At 43.4% G+C, this 24473-nt stretch overlaps 2 protein-coding genes and 1 long non-coding RNA gene across 3 annotated transcripts in view; 2 read left to right on the forward strand and 1 right to left on the reverse strand.

Annotated features, from left to right (window-relative positions):
• LOC115100559 (homeobox protein OTX1-like) overlaps positions 1–24473 on the forward strand; it is a 157160-nt gene that overhangs the window by 106115 nt on the left and 26572 nt on the right. The window lies entirely within an intron of this gene.
• Positions 1659–13861, reverse strand: LOC115100692. The gene is made up of 6 exons (XR_003859170.1): positions 13739–13861; positions 10093–10117; positions 9696–9749; positions 2922–2996; positions 2485–2600; positions 1659–2176 (listed from the first exon to the last, which is right to left on the reverse strand). It is a non-coding gene; the product is annotated as an uncharacterized LOC115100692 (long non-coding RNA).
• On the forward strand, positions 14015–24293 carry RPL27 (ribosomal protein L27). The gene is made up of 5 exons (XM_029619404.1): positions 14015–14086; positions 17499–17581; positions 19773–19942; positions 23398–23508; positions 24198–24293. The coding sequence occupies exons 2-5, from the start codon at positions 17501–17503 to the stop codon at positions 24244–24246; spliced, it is 411 nt and encodes a 136-aa protein (XP_029475264.1). The 5' UTR covers positions 14015–14086; positions 17499–17500; the 3' UTR covers positions 24247–24293.

Genomic DNA, 24473 nt, shown 5'->3' on the forward strand with positions numbered 1-24473 from the left:
GGGGGGGGGGGGGGGGAAGAGAGAGATATTTAGGAACCTCTTCCTTAATGTCTCCAAAAGCTAAACCATTCCCTATCTCATACCACTGGCAAGGCAACTGTGGATTGATCTAAGACCAGCACAGCAGGCTGGCTTGCTGATCCATTTCAAATTGGATTTAAGTATTTTAGTTGATTCTCCAGCAACTACAGTACTCATGGCTGACAGCATCCTTAGCTGCATAGGCAGGGCTAATGCATGCACAGCAGGCTAAAAGTGGATACAGTACAATATGTAATAGAGGTAAGAGGTCTCACCCTGGTACATATGTATAATCATAGCTGCACAATAATTGTATCCCTTCTATAAATGATAGATTTAATAAATCATCCCTAATGGGGCAAAAATATATCTAGCAAAAAGAATAGGTACAGCCACCTTCAAAGCTTCCTCTCCCCCTACTGACTGAAGATAAGTGACTTTCCCTTTGCATGGAGGGATATTATACTTATGACAAAATAAATGTTATTGTGCACAGTTTTGTTAGTGCTCATACAAAGAGGTAAAATTGTACAAATATGACGACTGCTCACTAGCATAGGACCCTGCCAGCAGTAAATACTGGATGGTCAGAGCTCACTAGAGAATCAATAAAAATCATGTAACAAAACTGAAAATGCATCCATTTTGTGTTACTCTGGCACCATAGGCTGCTCCAGCGTAAAGCATGGAGAAAGTCTTCCCATTAAGCATACAGGTGCCTTGTACTTAATATGCAGAGGGAAAGCATGTGCATCTGTTCCCTTTCAGGGGTTCAAAAAAGGACCACACCCACTCTGCAGCTGCTTTGGGTATGGATAAAGAGTATACAGAAAACCAAACTACAAGATCTGAAAAACACAATCCACTGCTAACTTTCCAGACACATGCCAAGGAACATCTGCTCTTGATGCCCAAGATCATACACTGCACTTTTAGCAAGGAAAGGAGGCAGGGGTTAACTGTCTAAACTGGCATTCTACCCAGATGAGGAAGTCTTTCAAAGCTGCCTCCAAAATAGACTTGCCTCTCCTTGTCTGCCACTCTCCATGAGTGCCCACTTGCTCCTTTAGGATGCCTCTACCTGCTCCAGTGCCATGAGCCTACATTTTCAACAGTCCAGGGCTTTGCTCTATTACAATTTGTATTTAGTTCCAAAGAAGCAGTGATCAAGTTACACAATCCTTAAGAGTAAAGAGAGTACAGCCTCCAAAAAACATTTACATTCCTCCCCCACGCCAACGTGCAGCTCCCTCAAACCTAGAAAAGCAGGCACCCCAAGTTGCTGTTGAGCAACAGCCGAAATGCCCCACAGGATTGCTGCACACTGCCTACACAGCTTCCCCAGAGCCAGCTAGCCCGGGAAGCAGAGGCCTGACCAGGGAATCAAAGCCAGGCCTTCCCGTTTGGCAGCATGCAAGCAGGCCAGCCCACACGTTTTTTAAGCAATACCATAGCTAGAAGCAGAACCATGAGGAGAGACCACCAATAACCACACCATTGTTTCAGAAGTAAGCTGTTTTAATGTGTGTTTATATTACTACAAGGAAAAAAGTGGCCTGATTGTTTTTTTCAGTACAAATGGTTCTGCACTAACAAAACACACACAACTTGATTTTGCATTACTTAATTTTGCAGAACCCCCCCCCCCCCCCCTCTAATAGCAGTAATTATGTTCCACTGAAGTCCTTTTGAGAGATTGAGGCTTCAGGATTTGCTTCCCTTTTTGTCTGTCATTTCAGGTCATCCCCATTCCTATTAGTGGTTGAAAAAAAACAAAACACTTTACACTCTTAAGATTCAGTTACTGCACAATACAAAGATTAGGAATCTGCCCTATTCTTTCAGGGGCTGACCTTGTAGAATATTGTTCTACTAGGCAGCAAAGTCAGCTCCTGAGAAGTCCTCCTCTGCAGCGACAGATTCCTGGAAAGCATCAACCTTGCATGATGTGATCTTCAAAGCTCACATTTGCTTTCTGTTTGACTAGAAGCAAAATAAAAATAAAAAAAGCAAGGAGTTCAGGTCATCGAGGCTGTTCAAACTGGCAACTCGTGCACAAGTGCTTTCAGGGAAGCACCAGGTCCCATGGGACGTTTAAGCACTTCCCGTCATGGAGAGTTTTGGCCAAGATAAACAACGCGGAGGCACCTTGAACCTGTTAAGGGTGGGAAGGGAGGGGATAAGAAGAGAAACGAGAGAAGGTTAAGAAGCAGACCACTTTTTTTTCTGTTATTTACTCCAACTATTAGACAATTTTCTGCCCCCTTATCCCCTTCCCAAAAATAAAATCCCAAATGGCTATTTTTGGATGTATCCCAGGTATCCCCCAAATCCCTGGTGAGAATAAATCACCAGGGCTTAGTGCTGACAGATAGCAAGTGCGCACCCATTAACATCCAATTCTGCACATGGCAGAGAAAGTGAAAACCGCCCCAGAAGAGGCTGCTCCCACAGGGCCCTTACCTTTGCTGCATGTGTACAAACCACCAGTCACCCAACTCCCACCATTACATCAAAGCTGTTTCAACTGCAGCCACAATCTTCTGATATTTTGCCTCATCCACATATCCATCTCCATTCTGTGCATAGAAGGGATTCAGGGACAAGAAGACAGAACGATGCAGTTAGGGGATGGAATCGAACACAGACCTGCCTTTTGCTTATTACGTAAGAGGAAAGCAAAGCACCTGATAGATCTGGGTCTCACACCACTTTGAAGGAATGTGTGTGCATGCGTGAGTGCAAGGCAGAGTCCCCTGCATCTTGGGTCAAGTGCCAACGCCAGCTTCAGTAGAGAGTTTGTGCAGTGTTTTACTTTCTTGGTGGAAGAGATGGTAATGGTGGGGGGTCCCTCTCTCAGCCAGACAGAACCCAAGCCCTCTACCACCACCTATCCTTACCTTTTTAGAATGTACCAAGTTCCCTGCGACAGTCACTTCAAACCAGCCTGTGGTGGTAGGGGTCCCCTCTCCAGTCTACAGTGGTGAAAGAAAGGTTTGCAGAGTCAGTTTCAAGCTGTAAAAGGGAGTCCATCATATGCATAGCCACAGTCCCCTGTTTCCTTCTGAACCTCCCCCCCCCCATGAATTAACTGAGTGTCTGAAATACAAAGAGCTTTCCTCGTTTTAATGCCTATAGGGAAAATTGCTCACTATTCACCCAGCTAGAGGTGAATGCTTATAATTGGGCCAGTATGGTAGAACTGCCGCCATGACTGGAGCTACTGCCTCCTGCTCTGAGGAGTGGCAGAAGAAGAGAGGAGTACAGCAGCGAGCAGAGCAGAGGTTTTTGGCTATGAAGATCGTAAAGAACCCTCAATGGTCAATGGATAGGTCCCTGCATGGATTCTGTCACAAGACTCCCAAAGCAGCACTTTGCATCATTTTCCGAAATCAGTCGTTTTTTCCTGTTCCGACACTTGTTGAACTCCAGAATTTTTAATCAAGAGTTCCCATTCAGCAAACATAAGTGATGGATCTGGGAGGCTCCTGCCACCATATTGTAAAAGCAGTTTATCTAGCGAGACCAAACAAGTGGCAACTACAGTACCTGGGACACAGAATCATCAACAGGCTTCCAGATCTTGTTTTTCAACTGCATCAAATTCATATTCATATGTCAGCCAACTTTTCCATACTTATTTTTAAAAAGGACAGGCCTTCCAGATGTTGAGCATGAGATTTGAGGCCAAGAACAGTAATCTCTCCCAATTTTATTTTTTTTTAATATATTACAGGCAGAAAACGTCTTCCATAAATTGCAAGAGATTTCCAAATAATTGAAATGAGAGCTCACATTGATTATTTAATCCTTCTCTATGCCCCTGCTCCAAATGTTCTTATATTGTTACAGAAACATGCGTGAGAATGTTCCTGTCTGTGTGGTAAAACCACCATTTACCTTGCATACTGAATTGAGGGTTTTACTGGTGTCCAGACAAAAAAATAAGTCAGAACATGGACATCAAAATAGAGAGCCCCCAAAGTCACAAGTTTGAAATATCGCTGGTATCTCTTGCAGTTCTGCCTGCTGATAAGACGGTGTCTCAAGTGAAGCCATTTGAGTTGAGAACTTTCTCTTGGAAAGCCACAAAATATTTTCCTTTTAATACTAAAAAATGTTATCTGCATACTCCACAGTTCACATCTTTGCCAATTCATGCGAGATTCATTAAATTTTAAATCTTGGGCTATACTGATCAATCAATCCTGTTCCCAAAATGCTGTACAGATTGATAAGTGCTACATTTTCCTTAATTTCTATAAGAACACTCCCTTGAATATGACACTAATAAAGAAGAAAAAAAAGAAGATGAATTCTTTTCACCTGCATCTGTTGAGAATTACTCTTCCTTGCAAACTGTTTAATATTTACAGGAGCCAGTTATAAAATTGGGTTAGCGAGTTAGATGTACAGATCAGCATGTAGCGACTCTCACTCTCCTTTCAAGTCTAGGATTCCTGCTTCTCCACTACAGAGATCTCTGTACTGGCTGCCAGTTTCTTTTAGGGCTGATTTTAGAAATTCTTAGCTTTGTTTTTAAAGTGTTACATGGATTGGCCTCACTGCATACATAAGAGCTGCTTTCGATATCTACGCCACAAAGGTGCTTTACAGTCCTCAAGAAAAATTGTTACATGTTCCCTCATTTGAGGTTAGATTAAGCAAGCCATAAAAAAAAAAAAATTCTTAGAGGGCCAGTTCTGTGGAATTCTACTCAATGAGATCCAGGTTATTATCGATTATTTGAGTTTTCATAAACACAGCAAAGCAGGGTTCTTTATTTTAGCCAAATTTTTATGCTACATGAAATTGCTGGAATTTTTAATTGAGGTCATTTAGGTTTTATGTATGGCATTTAATTATCTTACTGTTGCTGTTTGATTATCTATGCATATTTATGTAATTGTAATGTTTATGTTATTATAAACCTGCCTACAGTATATGAATGGGCAGTGTATATATACACACTGAAGAAATACATCTTGTAGCAACACTACCTTGTTGCATTATATAGAAGAAGAAGTTTTGGATTTGATCTCCTGTTTCTTTATTTTACGTTTCCGGAAGAGCTACTAGCAGGGCCAGCATTGGAGGGAAAGGGAGAGGGGAAAACCAAGGCAACTGCCCGAGCTCCCCATTCCAAAGGGGTCCTCTTGGAAGTAGAGGAAGCATTCTGCACAGCCCGGTCCCAGGCCAGCCTGCTATCAGCAGTTTTCATGGGGCAGCAACAGGAGGGGGGAAAAAAAAAAAAAAAAAAAAAAATCAGCTGAGCTTGCAGGCCCTGCACTGGTCCTGCCCCTTCCTCACACAGGCATCCTGCTACCAAGGAAGCATGCACTAGGAGTTAGGGGACACTGTAGGCCCCACACTGATTTTCTCTCCCACTACTGACCAGGACCAGGCAACCAAATGAGGGGAGCTGAGATCAAGCATAATACATTCGAAAGGGCACTTCAACACAAACCTCTTCAAAATGATTTACTCTGTCTTTACATTTTACTCTGTTCCTGCTAAATGACCACACATCCAGACGCTGAAAGCCTCAATCTCAATGGTTAAAGAGTAAGTCATTATGAAGATGACTGTGTTGAAGTGCATTTTTGAATGGATGGTGCTTGATTTTAAATTAGTTTAGTTTGGAAGAGTAAGCCTTCCCTTGATGAAGCCCTGGCTATTTGGAAAATCTTTGGTTTGCAGGAAGTCACTTCAGTACGATATGCTGACACAAGTGGACTTCACTGAATAGCCAAAAACCTTTTAATAGAATGGACTGTTTGTGTGCCATATTGTGCACTTTAATAGTACTGTTACAGCCTACACCTGCCTTTCAAGAACTGATCCTCTTCTTCAGGTCAGAATTCAAATGAGCAAAAGATGACAGTACCAGGAAATATAGAGTAGTGGGGCTACCATAAGTGAATTATATTTATTTATTTTAAATTTTTTATATACCGGAATTCCTGTATGCAATACAAATCAGTCCGGTTTACAAGTAACGAAAGAGGTTGCCCTGGTCTGGGAAGTTAGACCTGGGTTTTTTTACATAGAACATGGAACAATAACAATAAACCATTGAACATTATTACAAGTAACATAGAATGTAACAATAGCATTTAACAGATTTAACCTTTTTTTACAAAGAACTTTAGAAGCGAATATGGTCTGCAGTAGACTGTTATATAAAGGTGAATAATGACTGTTAGAATTGCGAATAAGCAAGTACGGTATGAAAATTAAGTGGCAAGGTGTTGGTGACACCCTGCAATGGTTGGATCTGAAAGTCAGGAGGAGGTGCCTATTGGAAAGCTTGCCTGAAGAGCCAGGTTTTTAACCTTTTTTTGAACTCTAGTAGATTGGGTTCGAGTCGAAGGTCTGGTGGGAGCGCATTCCATTGGTGTGGTCCCGCAGTGGAGAGTGCTCTTTTTCTTAGTGTTGATTTGGCAGGAGCTGCGGCTAACGTGCCTTTGTAGGCGCTTCTGATGGGTCTGGAAGATAAGTGTGGACGAAGTTGGGTTTGTAGAGATATAGGTGCGACGTTGTGAATTGCTTTATGAATGATGGTTAATGTTTTATATAGGATTCTCTGTTTGATGGGTAGCCAGTGGAGGTTGCTCAAGATGGGGGTAATATGGTCTCTTCTCTTCGTGTTGGTTAGGATTCTGGCTGCGGCATTTTGTACTATTTGTAGGGGTTTGATGCTGTTGGAGGGGAGGCCAAGTAAGATTGAGTTGCAGTAATCAAGTTTCAAAAAAATAATGGATTGAAGAACGAGGCGAAAGTCATTAAAGTGAAGGAGTGGCTTTAGTTTCTTTAGGACCTGTAGTTTAAAGAAGCAGTCCCTGGTGGTTGTGTTTATGAATGTTTTTAGGTTAAGTTGATTGTCCAGCCATGCTCCAAGATTCCTGACGTCAGCAGAGAGCTCAATGTTTAAAGATGTGGTTTGTGTCAGGTTAGGTGTGTGGGTGTTCGGGTTGTGTGAAATCAGTAGCAACTCTGTTTTGCTGGAATTTAGAATCAGGTTCAGGCTGGAGAGTACTTGTTTAATTGAAGACAATTCTCCCAGTAGGCGAAGGTTTTTTGAATAGATTCTGTGATAGGGATGAGGATCTGGATGTCGTCTGCATAGAGGTAATGAGTAAGTTTGAGCTGTGATAGCAGATGGCAGAGGGGGAGGAGGTAGACGTTGAACAGGGTGGGAGAGAGGGAAGAACCTTGAGGTACACCTTGGTCTGATAGGATGGGGTTAGAATCCTTGTTATTAATTCTGACCTGGTAAAACCTGTTTGATAGGAATGATTTGAACCAGCTGAGAGCTGTGCCTTTAATTCCTATGTTTGATAGTTGTTCTAGGAGTTGTGAGTGATTTACCGTGTCGAACGCTGAGGATAGGTCTAGTAGGACAAGTAAGAATGATTGTTTTTTCTCCAGGTTCAAAAGTAAATTATCAGTGAGAGAAAGCAAAAGTGACTCTGTGCTTAGTGATTTTCGAAAACCATATTGTGCAGGGGAGAGAATGTTGTATTCCTCGAGATAATCGGAAAGTTGTTTATTTACGGCTTTTTCCATCAATTTGGAGATCAGGGGCAGGTTTGCAATGGGTCTGAAGTTAGCTGGGTCCGTTAGTGATGCATTTGGTTTTTTCAGTAGGGGTTTGATGATTGCAAGTTTTAGTTGGTTAGGAACTGTGCCCATGGCCAAAGAGGTGTTGATTTCTGCAATAGGTTTTGCGACGGTGCTAGGGATGGCAGTGAGCAGATTAGTAGGGAGTGGGTCCGATGGATGTGCAGATGGTTTAATTTTTTTAAGTAAATTTTCAATCTCCATGGCGGATGTGGGCTCGAATGACTCTAGTCTAGAATTCAGAGTGGGTTGGTATGAGCTATGAGGTATTGGTAGAGTTTGATGGGTTGTGAGGGAGCTAGTAAGGTTTGAGATTTTTGTTTTGAAGTAGGTGGCTAATTCGTTGGCCTTGCTGAGCGCTAGTTGGTCTGGAATGGATGGTGGTGTCGGTTTGGTGAGAGATGATACGTAAGAGAATAACGCTTTAGAGTCGAAGATGAAGTTATGAATTCTTTTTGCATAGAAGTCCTTTTTTGTTTTGTGTATGGCGTTTCTGTAGGTGTTAAGGGTGGCTTTGTAGTCCAGTCTGGATGAGGGTGTAGGGTTGATTCTCCAGCTTTGTTCTTTGTTTCGTAATTTTTGTTTTAGGGCTTTTAGTTCCGGGGTGAACCGGATTGATTGATTATAAAACACATCCCAGCGATGTGGCAGGCAGTATAATTTTATGGCTCAATGTGTTAGGAAGTTATGGTTTATACAGGCTATTAACCAAGTTGGTTTAGTTTTTGTCTTGGGAGCCCATTTTACTGAGTTTTGATTCTTATCGGGTTGTATGGATCGATGTGGTCTATGCTGCTCAGTTAAGACGTGTTGCTTCTATGGATGTCTATGTATGGCTTTCTTGGTTTTATATTGCTGTACTCTGCTTAAACAATATTGTAATTTAGCAGGTGACAAATGGCATGCGCACGGACAGAAGACAGCAAGTGGTGGCCAAAAATCTGAGAATTTTGAAAGATGAGCCAGTAAAGTTTATGGAGAATTCCACCACATCTGTTTAGGAATGACAGACAGCACATAGCTTCACCATCCCATAACACCAGAAAGAAAAATGCCAGATCTTGAGATGCCCTCAACTGTGGGCACCTGGCAGTACAAAGGAGTAAGGAGGAGGAAACTGCTAGGTCAGGGAGAAAAGAAGAAGTTATCCGGAGCAAGGGCAAGACTGGAAAGTGAATGAGTGGGAAACAAAAGGGAAGAGATTTGTTTTAATGACTTCTTCCAATATCTAAGGCTAAATCCCTGCATTTAGACCTATCGGGAGGAAGTAAGGTGACTTGTGGGACATGCAGGATGTGGGAAGAAAAAAGCTGGCCAGTGAATGTTTTGTCTTCTGAATGCAATTTGTGAGGCCAAATGTTTGTCCTGGCAGGATTCAAACTGCAAAAATTGGAAAGGTTCTGGTATTGATTGCAGATACAAAAAGAATATTGTACTGATAACAGCTATTGTACAATATGGTGGTAGTAGTCTCCCAGATGAGTTAACATGTTAAAATTTGTATATAAAAAAATTTGTGAATTCAAAAAATACATGAACACTAAATAAAAGGCGGGGGAATATTCTAGGTGACCTCGTGTCCTTCCAGCCCACATCTACCTGACAGTGTATGATTCTGCAGTTATTTTGCATCAATCAACAAATACCAGGAAAACAAAGAGGCTGGGATATACACGGAGTATTATGACACATCCTGCTTGGTGTGTTCAAATAGGACCTGGCAGTCTGTTTGCAAAGCAGCTACTCCGCATGCCTGTCCTTTGATCAGCTGCAGCCAAGGCAGGCTGTGTGCCAGGAGCTTCTCAGCTCACCACTTCTAGCGTGAAGAATGCTTTTTTGCCCTAGAGGGGTTTTGATGCCTTCATGTAATCCATAAGTTACAACAGCCAACCTGACAGTTCTGCATGGTGAAGCAACTATGATTCAAGACCTTGTCACTTATGCTGCTTTCCAATGGAAGAGCCCAACACAACAAAGCCCACGAGTCTGTGGAGGAGAAGACTGAAAGCCTTCCCTCAGTTACAAAGGACACGAGAAGGTCTGACACTTACTATATCCAGCAGTCCCTGGAACCTTTTCTCCAGGTCCATCTTGAGACGCTGGAACTGAAAGGGGTGGGGGTGGACGGGAGACAGAATCAGAGAGTTTATTGCACATGTTCAAACCAACTAGCATTCACTGCACTTGGCCCACAAGTTTAAGAGAAAAAAAAAAAAGTTTAAAATATATCAAGAAAATGTTAAAATATTTCGGGGATAATCTGAGCACCAATGATTGAAAACCAGCATCACTGGACATTCTTTGAGGAATTATTTTCAATAGTCTCATCTTTTTTGAAAATAAAATTGTTTTAATCCCCAGTAAATTTAGCTGATAATGGTTAACAGTGACCAAATGCCAGGCTCTCTTTGCTTATATTTCAAGATAAAAGTATTATATTAGCTTTACCTTGGGACGGTATCCTCAGGCACCACTGGAAAACAAAGCAGGGGAAAAAAAAAAACGAGAAGAAGATCAAATCATTTGTTGGTACACAGGATCCCAATATGCTTGCTGGTTTAACATTGAACAGTATGCAGGGACCCACCTCTAGTGTGCAAAGTGGCAATTTTGGTGCCTGAGCTGTGCTGAAACCTTTCAATATAAACAGAAGGGCGGGAGGAGGTCTTATGTAGCACTATCTACACCTACAGGAAGAAGAATCCTGTCTGGCTGGGTCAGGACTGCTGGGGGGGGGGCATGGAGTGCATAATCCCATTTTTGTCTTAAATACATAGTATTTCAAGAATAAACCCAAGTCCACTGGCATAAGAAACAAAAGAAATGCAGTTCTCAAACTACAAGCCAGGCTCTGTTCCATCTTCAAAATATGAGGTCAAGTCACCATGCAAAGAAAAAAGTACTTTTACATACAATGGACATCAAATCCTAAGAGCAGCACCCAAAAAGCTTTAGAGAGAGTGTCAAACAGTTTGTACATCACAAGGGAGGTGAGACCCAAGACTGAACTTTGTTACTCAAAAATAATGCAATTAACTCAGCCCAAAGAATAAATATGCAAAATTCATTATCTAATGACATTTACATAAGAACATGCCATACATACTAGGTCAGTCCAAGAGACCTTCAAGCCCAGCATACTGTTTCAGACAGTGGCCAATCCAATGTATACATTTTTAAAGAAAAAAAAAAAAAGGCCCCAAGTTTGTTTGTCAGGCAACAGTGGGTGGAGAGACTTGCCCAAGGTTACAAGGAGCAGCAGTAAGAGTTGAAGCGTGGCTTTCCTGCTTCGCAGACCACTGCTCTAGTCTAGTGGTTAGAGCCCACTGCTTGCTCCTTGTGGCCCAAAAGAAATATGGGCCTAAGGACTGTCCCAAACCCACCATGGCCTTCAGCATCTAATAAAAAGTCTGAGAGCCTTGTCAGCTAGAACGCTCTCTACTAACTTTGTTGTCCCAAAGGAACGCCTGGGGATAACCTGCTAGTCTTATGTCCATTCCTGCACTCTGTGCGTCATTCCCCATCTCCCCCAATTCAATACTAGCTGCTGCTGGCTCCCCCATGCAACTGGGCCCAGGCCAACATCATCCATGTGGGTCAGGACACCCCCTACCTGCTACATCAGAGCCTTGCTTCTCATGCAACCTTTTGTTCGTTATGCTCTAAGTGCTGCTCACCTGACTCAAGACATTAAGTAAAAGAAAAGAGTAAAACCATTGTTCTTTTCCAATCAACCAGAAAGCATATCTGGCCCAAGGCATTTGTAGGCTTAAGAATGTTCAACATACACACCCTCATCTTGCTTCCTGAGTTTGCCAGTGGCAGCACAATTCAACCTTTTGCCAACATTTAAAAAGCCTATGAACTTTTAAGGCAGACAACTCTTTAGAAAAGCTAGTGTGAAGCGTGGAAAGCTGAAACATTACCATGGAAGGGGAGAGGGGGAAGCAAGGGGGAGACATCACTAAACGAGAAGAAACACTAGCACCTTCTTGCACCCACAGATTGAGAGAGGAGAACAGATCTCTGTGCCAAGAATTCCACTGGCCCAGCTGAGCCAGATTCTCCTGGATCTCCGTGAATTGTGATGAAGCCCCATAGCTGATTAGGTTGAAAAGACCAGAGGCCTTGAGTCCAATATTACCTAAGCTTTGTGGTAGGGTACAAGTTTCTTAGTACCAGTAACAGTCACATTTATTAGGGATTCTTAGTCTACAACACTCTTCCCAATGCCCCAAATAATCTGAATCCAACAACAAAACAAACTGAGGATCACAGTAGTCTCTCTGTGCAAAAGAAAGGCCTCCAGGGCAAACCAATACAGGAACAAACCAGAGCCTTCTGCCAACTACATTTTCCAGTGACTTGTTCCAGCTGATATTCTCATTTATCCCAAGACCACCCTAATGCAAACAGACATCTATATAGATTTTAACTCTTTCCTGGCTGGGTCCCCCTCCCCCACTCTCCACCTGTGAAGCACAGTAGAGGAAGTCAGAGAAGCCAGTCTCAAGACTAACAGCAAAGGCAGTATTTTGAGTGACCATGGCATAACCTAGGCCTCCGCCTCCTATGCTACACTTCTCCCTTGCGGGCACATCATATCAGGCCCTAGGCTATGCCATGCTTGCAAAGCATTACTACTGCTAACACCACAACTGATTCTTCTGCAGCTTTTCCCAGCAGCTTCACAGGCAGTCAGCTGGAGTGGCGTGGGGCCAGCAGTAGTGGGAGATGATAGGATGTAGGGCCTCTGCCACCTGCTTAGGTTTTTGAAGGCAGGTCACTCATCAAATTAGGATGGAGAGGGCCAGGTAGGGGTTGGATTCAGGGCCCAGAATGCAGACATGTCAAGTCTCACACATTAAAAACAAGACTCACACCACCGGGGGGGGGGCAGCACTCTCACATGAGGTGAGCCCCTCCAAGCCATGATGGCAGCAGACTGGTAATTTTAACCTGTTCCCCTCTGCTGCCACCCATGCCCACAGCTCACAATGCACTTGCTCTGCAGAATTTGGGACTGCATAGTTTAATTTTGTGGGCACAGTGGGTGTTTTGAGTACCCCTAATATTGAGCAAGCTCCTTCCCTGTGACCAGGGAAAGGCAGTTTGTGTTGAGATCACCACCACAGTAGTTTCATGAAGTTGGCTCCTATAAGCTCTCCAGATAATCTGTTCTTGTCCCTGGCAGGTGTGCACCATTTTGTGCAGCCACAGGATCTGGTTGTTGCCCAGAGTCCATGTACTAGCCCATGCTCCAGACTACCGGCAAGTTGCACATGTCCGTGAGCTTATACCTGGAGTCCTGCGTGTGCACAGGCAGGAGAGAAATCCTTCCCATTTCCAAAAACAAAGCAAGAGAAAAACTGAAGCGTCAAATAAAACCCCCAAAAGTGAAATGCATTAGGAAGATTCGGCCGGCTTACCACAAGGATCCGAGTTATTAATTTTGATAAATCATATTTACATGCGTAAATCAAAGGATCGCCTGCACTTAAAGCAATGAGGGGAAAAACATCAAAGCTTGGGGTACGACTTTGTCGCAATATTGCATGATCTAGTTTGCTTATCTATAACTTGACTACTTTTTCTGTATTGAATAATATTTGTCGCACAACCAGCATCATGGGGCTTGTTGTCTACAGCTACCAGCAGATAGACAAGAGGAGATGATTAAGATCTCAGGAGACTAAGAATAAATAGATGCTACCCCAATTAGAGCAGATAACGATAGTGTCCTAAGAGGAGGATTCAAAGCTGAAAACCTCTCATCGGTGGCCAACCTGCAAGGAACTAGCCGAGCTGCTGCTCAACTGAGGCAGGCTCGTTGAGGGTGAGGAACGAGCAGACCAGATGAACTCAGCAGACTCGGAACTTGGCTTGCTACCACTCACTAACTAAAAGGTACCACAACACTATTCCGGCGCGATCCAGCAGGCAAAACGCACCCCTTGCACTGCGGCATATTATGGCGCATATATTAGCACAGAGCTGCCTCCTGACTCACGGATAAATCCCGCATTACAGCCAATATATGGTCTGCCTGCCTACTGCAGCTAGATTGTTCAGTGCACGGGCGGGAGATGCTTACCAATAAACTATACATATCTTGATAACCATAGCGGCAGCTCGAGCTACAGCGCGAGACGACGTTCTTTCTTCTGCTCCCGTTTAAAACCCCAGGCGTACAAGCCGCTACAGCATCGGTTCCTATAAGAACTCTTGGGAAGCGACGTCACGCGCTCCGACCAATCCCCGGTCGAGTTCTCCGCAGCGTTCTCACTCCCTTCTGTCCACCTATTCCAGCTTGACGTGTTCCTATCCTGCGTGGTGACGTTTGGCGTCGACTCCGACTTCCGTCTCCGTAGGAACGCGCGGGGTGAAAGGTCAGCGGGGCTGTAGGCGCTTCCTTTCTTTCCAGGGCGGCCATCGAGTTGAAGTGAGTGAGTAGGGAAACGATGGTTCTTCATCTGGTGGCATCCGGCAGAGGAAGGCGCCGGAGCTGACAAGTAGTTGTAAATAAAAGCCGCGCGGATTGTGTGTTGCATCGAAGGAGGGATATTGCGAGGTTGGAGGGGCTGGGAGAGGGAGTGAAAGGTCTGGGGAGAGACGTTGGGAGAAAATGACGGCCAAAGTTGGTTGATTACAGGTGGTAGCTCAAGCCGGTTTTACGTTTCTTGCTGTCTATAGACCTAATTGCTATTTTATTGTATTTATATAGCCCTGTACAAAAAATTTAAGATTAATCCAAGAAAGCCTCTGTCCTAGAGAGTTTATAGTCTGTGGAGCCCCGAGGCATTTAAACGACTCAGCCCCAGGTCACAAGGAGTGTCAGTGGGAGGCATGTGGCATTTATTTATTTACTTAAATATTTATATAAATGCCTCAGTATTGTATTGTTTTTTAACATTGTGTATCTTTATTGTAACTCGCTAAGATATGTGGATTGGTGGGCTATAAGTTTTTTATAAATAAAACTAAAACTGTCAGAGCAGTTTACAATAAAAAAAAATCTATAAAAACAATCATCCTCTTCACTGCTGAACTTTTTACCCCTGCAACCCAACCCACTCTAGCACTAGATGTCAGGAAAGCTGTAACAAGTTTCTGGAATATTTGATAATTTAACTCTTGACAGCACTGCAGTTGGTAACATTTCATAGTTGTGGAGCTACTCTAGTAAAAGCTCTTTTACAAAAATGCTGCAATCAAAATCCATATCCCACAGAGGCTGACAATTTTCTCCATCACTGGTAACTAATCGCAGTAAACGAACAATGGCTCAGCATCCTCATTTCTGCTCTTATTGCCAATTAACCTAGTCATACTAGTTTGAATAAGGCTTGGTAAAGAGGTGACAAAACATTTTTCAGATATATTGGAGAAAGAAGGAAGGCCTGAAGTGGCATAGTGAAGCTGAAAGGTGACAAGGAGCAGTGTGTAGTCAAAAACATGGCAGAAATAGTAAATACTTCTGTTCAGTGTTCACTAAAGAAGACCCAGGAGAAAGAATGTTGCTGGTTGACAAGACTGTAGATGGAACTGGGGTAGAAACAACTTTTTTCAGAAAATATATGGGAAGAGCTAGGGCCAGATGAGTTATATCTCAGAGATGTCCTGGCAGGACAGCTGAAAGTCCTGTTCACTAGAGCCATGGAAATAGTGGTGCCGTGAGATTGGAGAAGAGCAGTTGTGGTCCCGCTTCACAAGAGTGGGAGCAGAGAGGAGGCTAGTTAGCCTCACCTCTGTAGTGGGGAAAATTAATGGAGACTGCTGAAAGAGAGGACGGTGAACTATCCACAGTCAGGAGGCAGCATAGATTCAGCAGGGGAAGACCAATCTGATTGATTTTTTTTTTTGATTGGGTAATTAGAGAATTGGATCAAGGAAGAGCACGCAATGTAATTACTTGGATTTCAGCAAAGCATTTGATATGGTCCTGAATAGGAACTAGTACATAGCTCAAGATAATGGCAGTTAGTAATTTAGGAGCTAATGACTTTGTTTTATTTTATTTTGATATTTTATCTGTGACTTTCTATTTGATTGTTTTAATTCTGTTGTAAATCTCTTTGGGAGATTTGATCTGGAAGGCGATCAATAAATAATTTTAAATAAATAGGAGGCTTGAGAATAAAATGAGAAGCTTAGGAGTGAGGGCCAAAGTGGTGGCCTGGATTACAAACTGGTTGACTGATAAGACAGCATGTAATGGTAAATGGAACCTGCTCTGAAGAGAGACCCATGTTAAGTGGAGTGCCACGGTTTTGGGACCGGTTCTGTTCAATATCTTTGTGAGCAAATAGCGGAAAGGATAGAAGGTAAAGTTTGTCTGTTTGTGGATGATACTAAAATCTGCATCAGAGTGGACATGCTGGAAGGAGTAGAGAGAATGAAAAGCAATTTAAGAAAAGCTTAAAGAGTGGTCAAAGATTTGGCAGCTGGGATTCAATAGCACATTGGACTTTTTTTATGTAGAAGGAAAAGACCAGGTGAAATCATGACTCAGAAAAAGCTATTTTAATTTTAACCTTGCTGTGATCACCCCTTCCCAAAATAATTTTTATTTTACCAAAGTTGTGCCAAGAATGTTTTACAATTTTTATAAACTCTGAAGCACTTTCAATAGTCCAAAAAAGCCTTCACATGTTTAGAATAATTTGAAATTCAAAAATTTGCCTCAGACTTGAGATACTTAACTTGTGAACTTGTGTGTGAAATATCGACTTGTAAATAAATGAACTTTCTTGTCTTTAATAAAGTGATTTCAGATTTAACCATTCTGACCTGTCCAGTGTTTAGCCTCAACGACTGCCTCAGGGAGTTAATTTTCTGCTTCCACAGTTTCAATTTGATGATGTGTTGCTCATACAAAAATGGCTATTCATCTGAGGCGACCTTTTACATCAGAAACTGACATTTTAGGGGTGATTCAGAACTTCTTCCCTTACAGCTTGAAAGAGTTGCATCAGGAGAGTCTGTGGAGGTTTCCCACTTCATGGTTAGTTTAGGTTTCTCTGTTCCTCCTCTAATAAATCCTTCCTCGCAGGTAGAGCAGACCTTTTCAGAATTCTGCTTACTTACTAACTGGTTCAGATATGAGAGATCGCACTGCCCCACTCCTCTGCCCGATGGAGGGTTAAATTCAAATATACAATGCTCATCCATAAGCTAATACATAATGTAATTTCTTCTATCCTGTGCATCTATGCTCCTTCCCAAGCATTAAGATCTGCACATTAAGGTCTACCCTAATTCGCTTATCTGGCTGAGACACAAGAGCAAGCTTTTTATATTGCAGGTCCTCAATTTTGGAATACTCTGCCTGAGCAGGTCCAAGTGTTCATGATGGCATTGAAAACAGTTTTGTTCCAGTGTGCTTTTGGCTCAGATGCTTAAGTTTGTTCTCATGATCATTTTTCCTATTTCTAAGCATATTTGATTAATTTATTATTTGTTTTACTTATATATTTGTATGCCTTGCTTTTATGAATGTTTATATGGTTCTCCTCTGCAAACTTCTAAGCATGCGGGCTACATCTTTTCTTTTTCACACGGTGGATCGGGAATATTCGGGCATCATTTTTGCATGTGGGACCCAGTTCCATATTTTGCCATAGACATAAAGCAAGAAGTCTGACAGGGCCACCACAGATCCTTGCCATCTGTTGGAGACGGTGGGAAAGTATCTGGAAAATCCATTAACATGTAGTCATTAGTCAAGGAAATTCCAGGTCTTTGATTTGGGCTTTTTTTTCTTTTTGGTTATTAAAATTAATTAAATGAGACTCTCTTTAAAGAGGTGGGGATATGATAGAGATGAAATTGAATCTCTAACCTTTTGTTTTCAGAAATGGGTAAATTTATGAAACCTGGGAAGGTGGTCCTGGTCCTTGCTGGACGCTACTCTGGGCGCAAGGCTGTCATCGTCAAGGTACTACAGTAAATATTTTATTGATACAGTACAGTGATGGATTTAGTTTCTGTAACTATGGATGGAAGGGTTCTACCTTCATTTATATACCCAGTTTATGCTGGTGGCATTTCAGCTTGAGTTACATGCCTTTATGTATCTGTACGTGTTTGGGGAATGACGGAGATTATATGTGGTGATGGGGGAGGGAGAGGCTGTGTGGATTTTTGTATTTGTTTGGGGTGTGGTTGGGTTTTACAATGGTTCTCTTCCTTTCTATCTGATCGAACATACCAAGTATTAATCAACAACAACCCATCAAAAATGATCAACCTCAACACTGGAGTCCCTCAAGGATCAGCTTTATCCGCCACCCTTTTCAACATATACCTTCTCCCCATCTGCCAACTACTAAAAGAATACAGAATCACACACTTCCTATACACTGATGACATTCAACTTCTAATTCCCATACAAAATTCGATCGAAGACACCTACAAGAAAACCTCAGATCTACTTATTTCAATCAAACATCTCCTAAATTCTCTAAAACTCATAATCAATTTCGACAAAACTGAAAATACTCATGGACAAAAAACACAATCCAACTCCACCACCCCTGACAATTCCAGACAAACATATGATATCTATACTCCCTACCACCCACACCAGGAACCTCGGAATTATCACTGATAAAGATCTTTCTTTCAAGAACCACATATCAAATAAAACTAAAGAAGGTTACCACAGACTCCTAACCCTAAGACATCTGAAACCATTTCTCAACCCTGACGATTTCAGAACTGTCCTACAACTACTTATTTTCTCCATCTTCGACTATTGCAACTCCTTACTAATTGGAATACCCTTTTCAACCCTCAAACCACTCCAAATGCTGCAGAACTCAGCTGCCAGAGTCCTAACAGGAACAAAAAGAAGGGACCACATAACGCCCATATTGACCTCACTTCACTGGCTCCCTATTACAGCACGTATTGCTTACAAATCAATGACCATCATTCACAAAATTCTAAACAATGATCATCAAGGTCTAAACACCCTAAACATAATTCCTCAAAACCCTCCAAGAAACCTACGCTCTAATAACTCAGGTTACTTAAACATCCCCACCATCAAAGATGCACAGCTGGCAACAACAAGAGAGAGAGCCTTTTCCATCGCCTCCCCCAAACTTTGGAACACCCTACCTAAAGCCCTGAGAACCCAACACAACCTAAAAACATTCAAAAAAGACCCAAAAACACTAATGTTTCGCAAATTCTACACTGACCTTCATACATCTGATCATCCCAACTCTCATGTGAACTCTCAGCTATAAACCTCTTAATTCAGTCTCTCCAACGTGAACTTGCATACCCTCCTCATCCAACCTAATAATGCGTACTGGACTTGATATGTTTATTTCTGTAAATGTTCACATTGTTATACTGTTGCAAAACTGCTAAGAAAAATGTTCACTTTGTAAACCATTATGATGGCTCTACCGAATGACGGTATATAAAACTCATCAAATAAATACATTTAATGCTTTTATTTGTAATCTGCTTTGAGCTGCTTGTTAGGAAGAACTTAAGATCGCTGCTTATATAGCATCTGCTTGATGGATAAATGAGGATCTTTGACTAGGTTTGATGCCTTTGCAAAACAGTGGCTTGCTAAACAGAAGAAATACTTACTAGCTTCAACCTGGCATGTGGCTTAAAGTTGATGTTCTGTCGAACATTTTCACCCTTCTATTTTGATTGAAATGCTGTCTGTCAAAGCTGCAGTCCAGCCATTGTGGCCATTATCCTTAACTGTGATGCCAGCAATGGTTCCTTTGGAGCTAATACAGTGGTGCTGGGTAGGCAGCCAGTAGGTGTTGCTAGAAGCCAAGTGCCTGGTGCTCCCAGTTGGATTGGGCTAAAGGACCCTGAATCACAAATTAAGCCTGCCTTGACTTTTGACCTTTTGCTTAATCTTTAAAGAAACCTTTGAGTGCTAGGGGCATTTCATATAATAATTATTGTTTGTAAGATTAGGTTAAAAAGGTGAAATTTATTAAAAAAAAATAAAAATTGTTCCACTGGGTACTGATCAGAGATGATCACAGCCAGAACCCATAGAGGATCAGAAAAATGAAAGGATACCAAAAGCATTAAACAGGATATCCTAGCGAATCAGTTTGAGATTCTTTTTGTTTCCCTCTTAGAACATAGATGATGGTACCTCAGACAGACCCTACAGCCATGCTCTGGTGGCTGGCATCGATCGGTACCCGCGCAAAGTAACTTCAACAATGGGCAAGAAAAAAGTTGCCAAGCGCTCCAAGATCAAGTCCTTTGTGAAGGTTTTTAACTACAACCACTTGATGCCAACCAGGTAAGGCGAGCGGGTGAAACCTGGGGCTACAGCTTGTGCAATTAGTGTTAGTGCTTCAGTCGATCCTGATACGAGTGGACCACCAATATTTCACTCAGCTCAGGAGAATCCAGAGTTTATCCAGCCCTGGGCTCCGCAGGGTTGCTTTGGAGACGCACGTTTGGTTTTTTTTAATTGCATGGCTGCTGTGGAGCTGGTAGTAACACTGTTCACTACCTCCCGGGAGCCTCATCCAAGTCTGGCTCCCTTTTTTCCCATCTAAGCAGGGCTGCTTTACAATCCAGTCAGACCCCTTCTAAAGTGGCCATTCTTCACCCGCTAGATTAATTTGAAGATTGGGCTGAGCTCTGGAGTGCATGTTCGTTTAGTGAAACTGTATAGGATGCACTTTGAGTTTTCCCTCTGCTGCCAGCATTAGAGAGAAAATGTTTTAAAGGGTAGGTTAGTAATTCAGAAAGCCCCCTGGGCTTGTGTTTCTTGAAGGATAGTCGTATGTGCTGTCATGAAACACGATGAGAGAAAGCACCTTCCATTTCCCACTGATGGCACTGGTTTTGGTGGGAAAGCTGACAGTAGAGCTCATTATTGTAACCTTTACATGAGATGTGCCCTGCTTTCCAGCTCCAGATGCTGAACACACTTGCATCTGGGAACTTTTACTGTAGCGTGTGTACAAGAATTATAAACTCTGGTGTCTGATTAGACAAACTCCATCTCCCTTCTCCTCAGTCTCATGCAGTGGACTAGTCCAGCTATTCTCTACCAAATAGGGATGGTCCAGCGGGGTTCAAGGAGTTTGCCAGAATAGTGATTTTAAAGCAGAAGGGCTTCAGTTAACATTGCCAAAAAAAAAAAAAAAAGTCAAATTTCTTAACTCTAGAAGTTTGCTGAATTTTTTATTCAATTTTGTTTCATGTTTAATCTTTTATAACATTTCTCCCTTGTCAAGTTCAGCTAAGGTCTGTGGTTTCTGTGCTTCTGTCACTGCTTCAGCTCTGTGAATGGGGCTGAGAAGCGTAATGGCAAATGTATGCGTGGTGTAATCTATCCTGTATCTGCACCTTGAGTGTTCCCTGTACGTACCCAGATCAGTCCAGACCATGGGTTGAGCCTCCTGTCCAGCAGCTGGAGACAGACCAAAACTGAAAGGGTATCCTATATGAGGACAGAGCCTACCCTGTAGCCCTTCAGTATTTGTCTGTCTCCAGCAGGTGGAACAGCTCACCCTGTGGTTCCCTGTTCACTTCTGCTTGTCCCTTCTGGGCGTTTTTTCCTTCTGCGTGTCTATCGTGTTTGGATCAAGCAAGTATTTCTGAGTTATTGTTTAAAAAAAAAAAGTGTGAACTCTGAGGATCTTTCACAGGAGACAGTCCCTGTCTCCTCACTCTTGCGGGGGCCTAGGGGGGCTTCTTCCTGTGCTGCAGTGCTGGCAGCTTCGGCAATCCCTTGCTTGCCCACAGCAACCAGACAGTACTGAGGAAGGCCGGAGGAGAGGGGCAGGAGATGGGAGCTTGCACAACAACAGTGAATGGCAGAGAAAGAGCCTCCGTTTCTGGCTCCAGCCCCTCCCCACCTGCTGCCTGGAGTGCATGGGGCTTTTCTCTGCTGGGCTTGGAGAATCACTACCACAGTCTCTAGATGTGATGCAGGGACTTGGGATTTGGTTAACAACAGCTGAGCTCCAGCCGGGGAGAATGATATGAGAAAAGGAGAGGAGGGTGAATGCTGAAAGGGGCTGAGAGGAAAAGAGGGTGAATGCTTGGGGGGCGGGGGTGGGGAGCAGAACAAAAGGGGCGTGAATGCTTGGTGGAAGAGGTGCGGGATGCAGACACGATATTATGTACTGCTGGCTGAGGATGGGAGAGAGGAGTGGGAGATGGGCTGTATCTGGGGAGGGGGAGGAAGAGAGAAGATTGGGGATGAGAAGGAAAGTGTGTGTGGGGGGGAGGGGGAGACCAAGAGGGGGGGGGGGGGGGGAAAGAGGACAAGGGACCAAAAAGGAGAAAGGACCCTGGATAAGGGGCAGCGTGATAGAGAGGGAAAGGTGACCCAAGATAAAGAGAGAAGACGAGTTATTGGGGAGCTGGAGAAATAACTCAGGAATAGGAAGAGATGGGGAAGATGGGATGAGGCGGGGAGAGGGAGAAAGGACTGGGTATTGGATGGATCAAACTTTTCAAGTTCATTTCAAATCACCGCGAGGGCTGGGGTGTGATCCTCTTCATTTTTGCTGTGGCAAGAGATGGGAGGGGAGAGAGAGTCCCTCAGAAGGGTTTTTTTTGGGGGGCGGGGGGGGGGGGAGAGAAGGACTATGTGTAGCCCTTGTTAATTTTGAAATACTGGGAAAGGAGGAAGCAGAGGGAAGGGTTCCCAGGGGTGTAGGCGTGTGGCACTTGGCATCTCTGCCTGCCCCCTTCTTTTTCCCACTATCTGCCTGCCTAGAGAAGTAGGGGGCAGGGAGGGTGAATGAATGCTGAGATGGAGAGAGCGTGTGTTACTTTCTTTCACTCACATCCACCCATGCAGTTTTGCTTTCCCTTTACTTCCTTACCCTTTCTCCGTCCTTCCTCCCCTCTCTTGCAACATGCCAGATTAATGGTATGAGAAAAAGCCCCCCTGGGACTTGGTGTCTGGGTTATAATAATGAGGATTTCTGCATCTCCAATGATATCCTGCCCCTCCCCTCCCCCACAGCTCCAAAGAGCCACCATCCTTACCGCTGCTTTCCTTGGCAGCTCTGCAGAACCCATGGCTCAGTACCGCCAGTGACTCCTTACAGTTGTGCTGCAGCTTATCTCCCTGTTTTTGGTGCAAGTGGCTCCACCTGCACAACAGCACTAACACCATCCATGCATAATGCAGCCGGTCAGCGGTGGCCTTGCAGCAGTTTGCTCTTCCAACGTCGAGTAGGAGAGTTGATGATAGCGGTAGAATGCACTCCTGCCACTAAAGGTCGGGTCAGACTTCTGTCATCACTGCTGCAGGCCAGATCAAGGTCCTTTTGCCATTACTGCTGGGGTTCAGATGGAATTCAGCCACAGTTTCTGGACTCTGGGTCAGACAGGGAAGGAGCAAGGATCTGTGATGGGAAGGATAGAGAAACAGGACTGAAAAAGGAGAACTGGGTATGGGGCTGAGAGAGAAGACCTGATGGAAGTAATGGAGGAGGGAGAGGAGGGATGCATAAAAAAAAAATAGAATGAAAAGAGAAAATATTAAAATAACCACTCTGAAGGAAAGAAGGCACCAGAGAGAGAGAGAGGGAAAACAAAAAAAAGTAACTAAGACCAGCGAATGAGAAAAAAGACACACTGAGTCAGAAAAGGCAGCCAGAAACATTCAAGGTTGGAAACTTTTATTTCCTTTAGAGAATATTAACAACATTTCACTTGCAGCTTTTGAGTTTTGTGAGGGTGGCTTTTGTAGCATAATATGTGGCTTTACTCCCTTCTCAGATACTCTGTTGATATTCCTCTGGACAAAACCATTGTGAACAAAGATGTATTCAGGGACCCTGCTCTCAAGCGCAAAGCCAGGCGAGAAGCCAAGGTGAAATTTGAGGAAAGGTGAGCACAGCATCCTTTGTTTTAGCCGCCTCCAATCCATCCAGTCGGGGAAGCCTGAATACAGATCCAGCCGCAGCCAGCAGGCACAGTACCCTTCAGAGATGCAGCTGGGCAGCTTACTTTAAACTCTCTGCAGCCTGAACAGAGACTTGAAACGGGCTCATAGAACCATTTAGGCTGAGCAAACGGGGACCTTGAGCTCCCTATGTAAGATTGTGCATTTACCTGCACTTTATTCCGTTCATTCTTTTAGGGAAATGTGCAGCCTGATGCATTTTGTAATGCTGATAAGAGAGGTGTTTCTAAGGCATGGGTGTTGCCGTGCTCTGGATAGGTCCAGGCTGGGAATAGCAGGGTCACTGCGTAATGTGTCAGGAAATTAGTCCAGTCCAGCCCCTTTCCTATGTGAATGAAAACCAATGTTTTCCAGAACAGTGACATTTAGGCTCTGTGAGTCTGCCAAGAGCTTACATTTGTGTCCCCTCAGGAGTGATGTGGATGAAAAAAATCCCACAGCACTCGGATGGACGCAGGGAATATAAGAATGGTTTGTACTGGCCCTGCAACATGGTGCCAGCTTCCTGAGCCTGAATCATAGGTTGATTTGGGGAAGGGGGCCTTGTAACCGTAAGCCCTGGTGCGACCAGTGCAGATTTCTAATGTGCTCACTCCATCTTTCTCTCTTTCAGATACAAGACCGGCAAGAATAAATGGTTCTTCCAGAAGCTGCGATTCTAAATTGTAACTGCATCCTTGTTCATTAATAAAAAATTTGTTAAAAGCCAGTCTGCTTCTCATGCTGTCAAAGAAATGAGTGGTTCTATGGGGAAATTAATGTATAAATGCTTTGTACTGGGGTAGATCAGGATCATGTGGGCTGGTCTGCTGCTTTTTGGGTCACTGATGTTTCATGATAGGGGAATATTCATTCTTTTCTGTCCTCTCCTTTGAAAACTGCTGTGGAG

The sequence above is a fragment of the Rhinatrema bivittatum genome, chromosome 11, assembly GCF_901001135.1.
Source record: "Rhinatrema bivittatum chromosome 11, aRhiBiv1.1, whole genome shotgun sequence".
NCBI classification, from domain to species: domain Eukaryota; kingdom Metazoa; phylum Chordata; class Amphibia; order Gymnophiona; family Rhinatrematidae; genus Rhinatrema; species Rhinatrema bivittatum.

Excerpts from the sequence above, each read along its gene's own strand:
- RPL27 (XM_029619404.1), top strand. The coding sequence starts at position 17,501 with ATGGGTAAATTTATGAAACCTGGGAAGGTGGTCCTGGTCCTTGCTGGA. Across the intron at positions 17,582-19,772 it reads GCAAGGCTGTCATCGTCAAG|AACATAGATGATGGTACCTC; the intron begins GTACTACAGTAA and ends TTTCCCTCTTAG. Across the intron at positions 23,509-24,197 it reads AAGGTGAAATTTGAGGAAAG|ATACAAGACCGGCAAGAATA; the intron begins GTGAGCACAGCA and ends TCTCTCTTTCAG.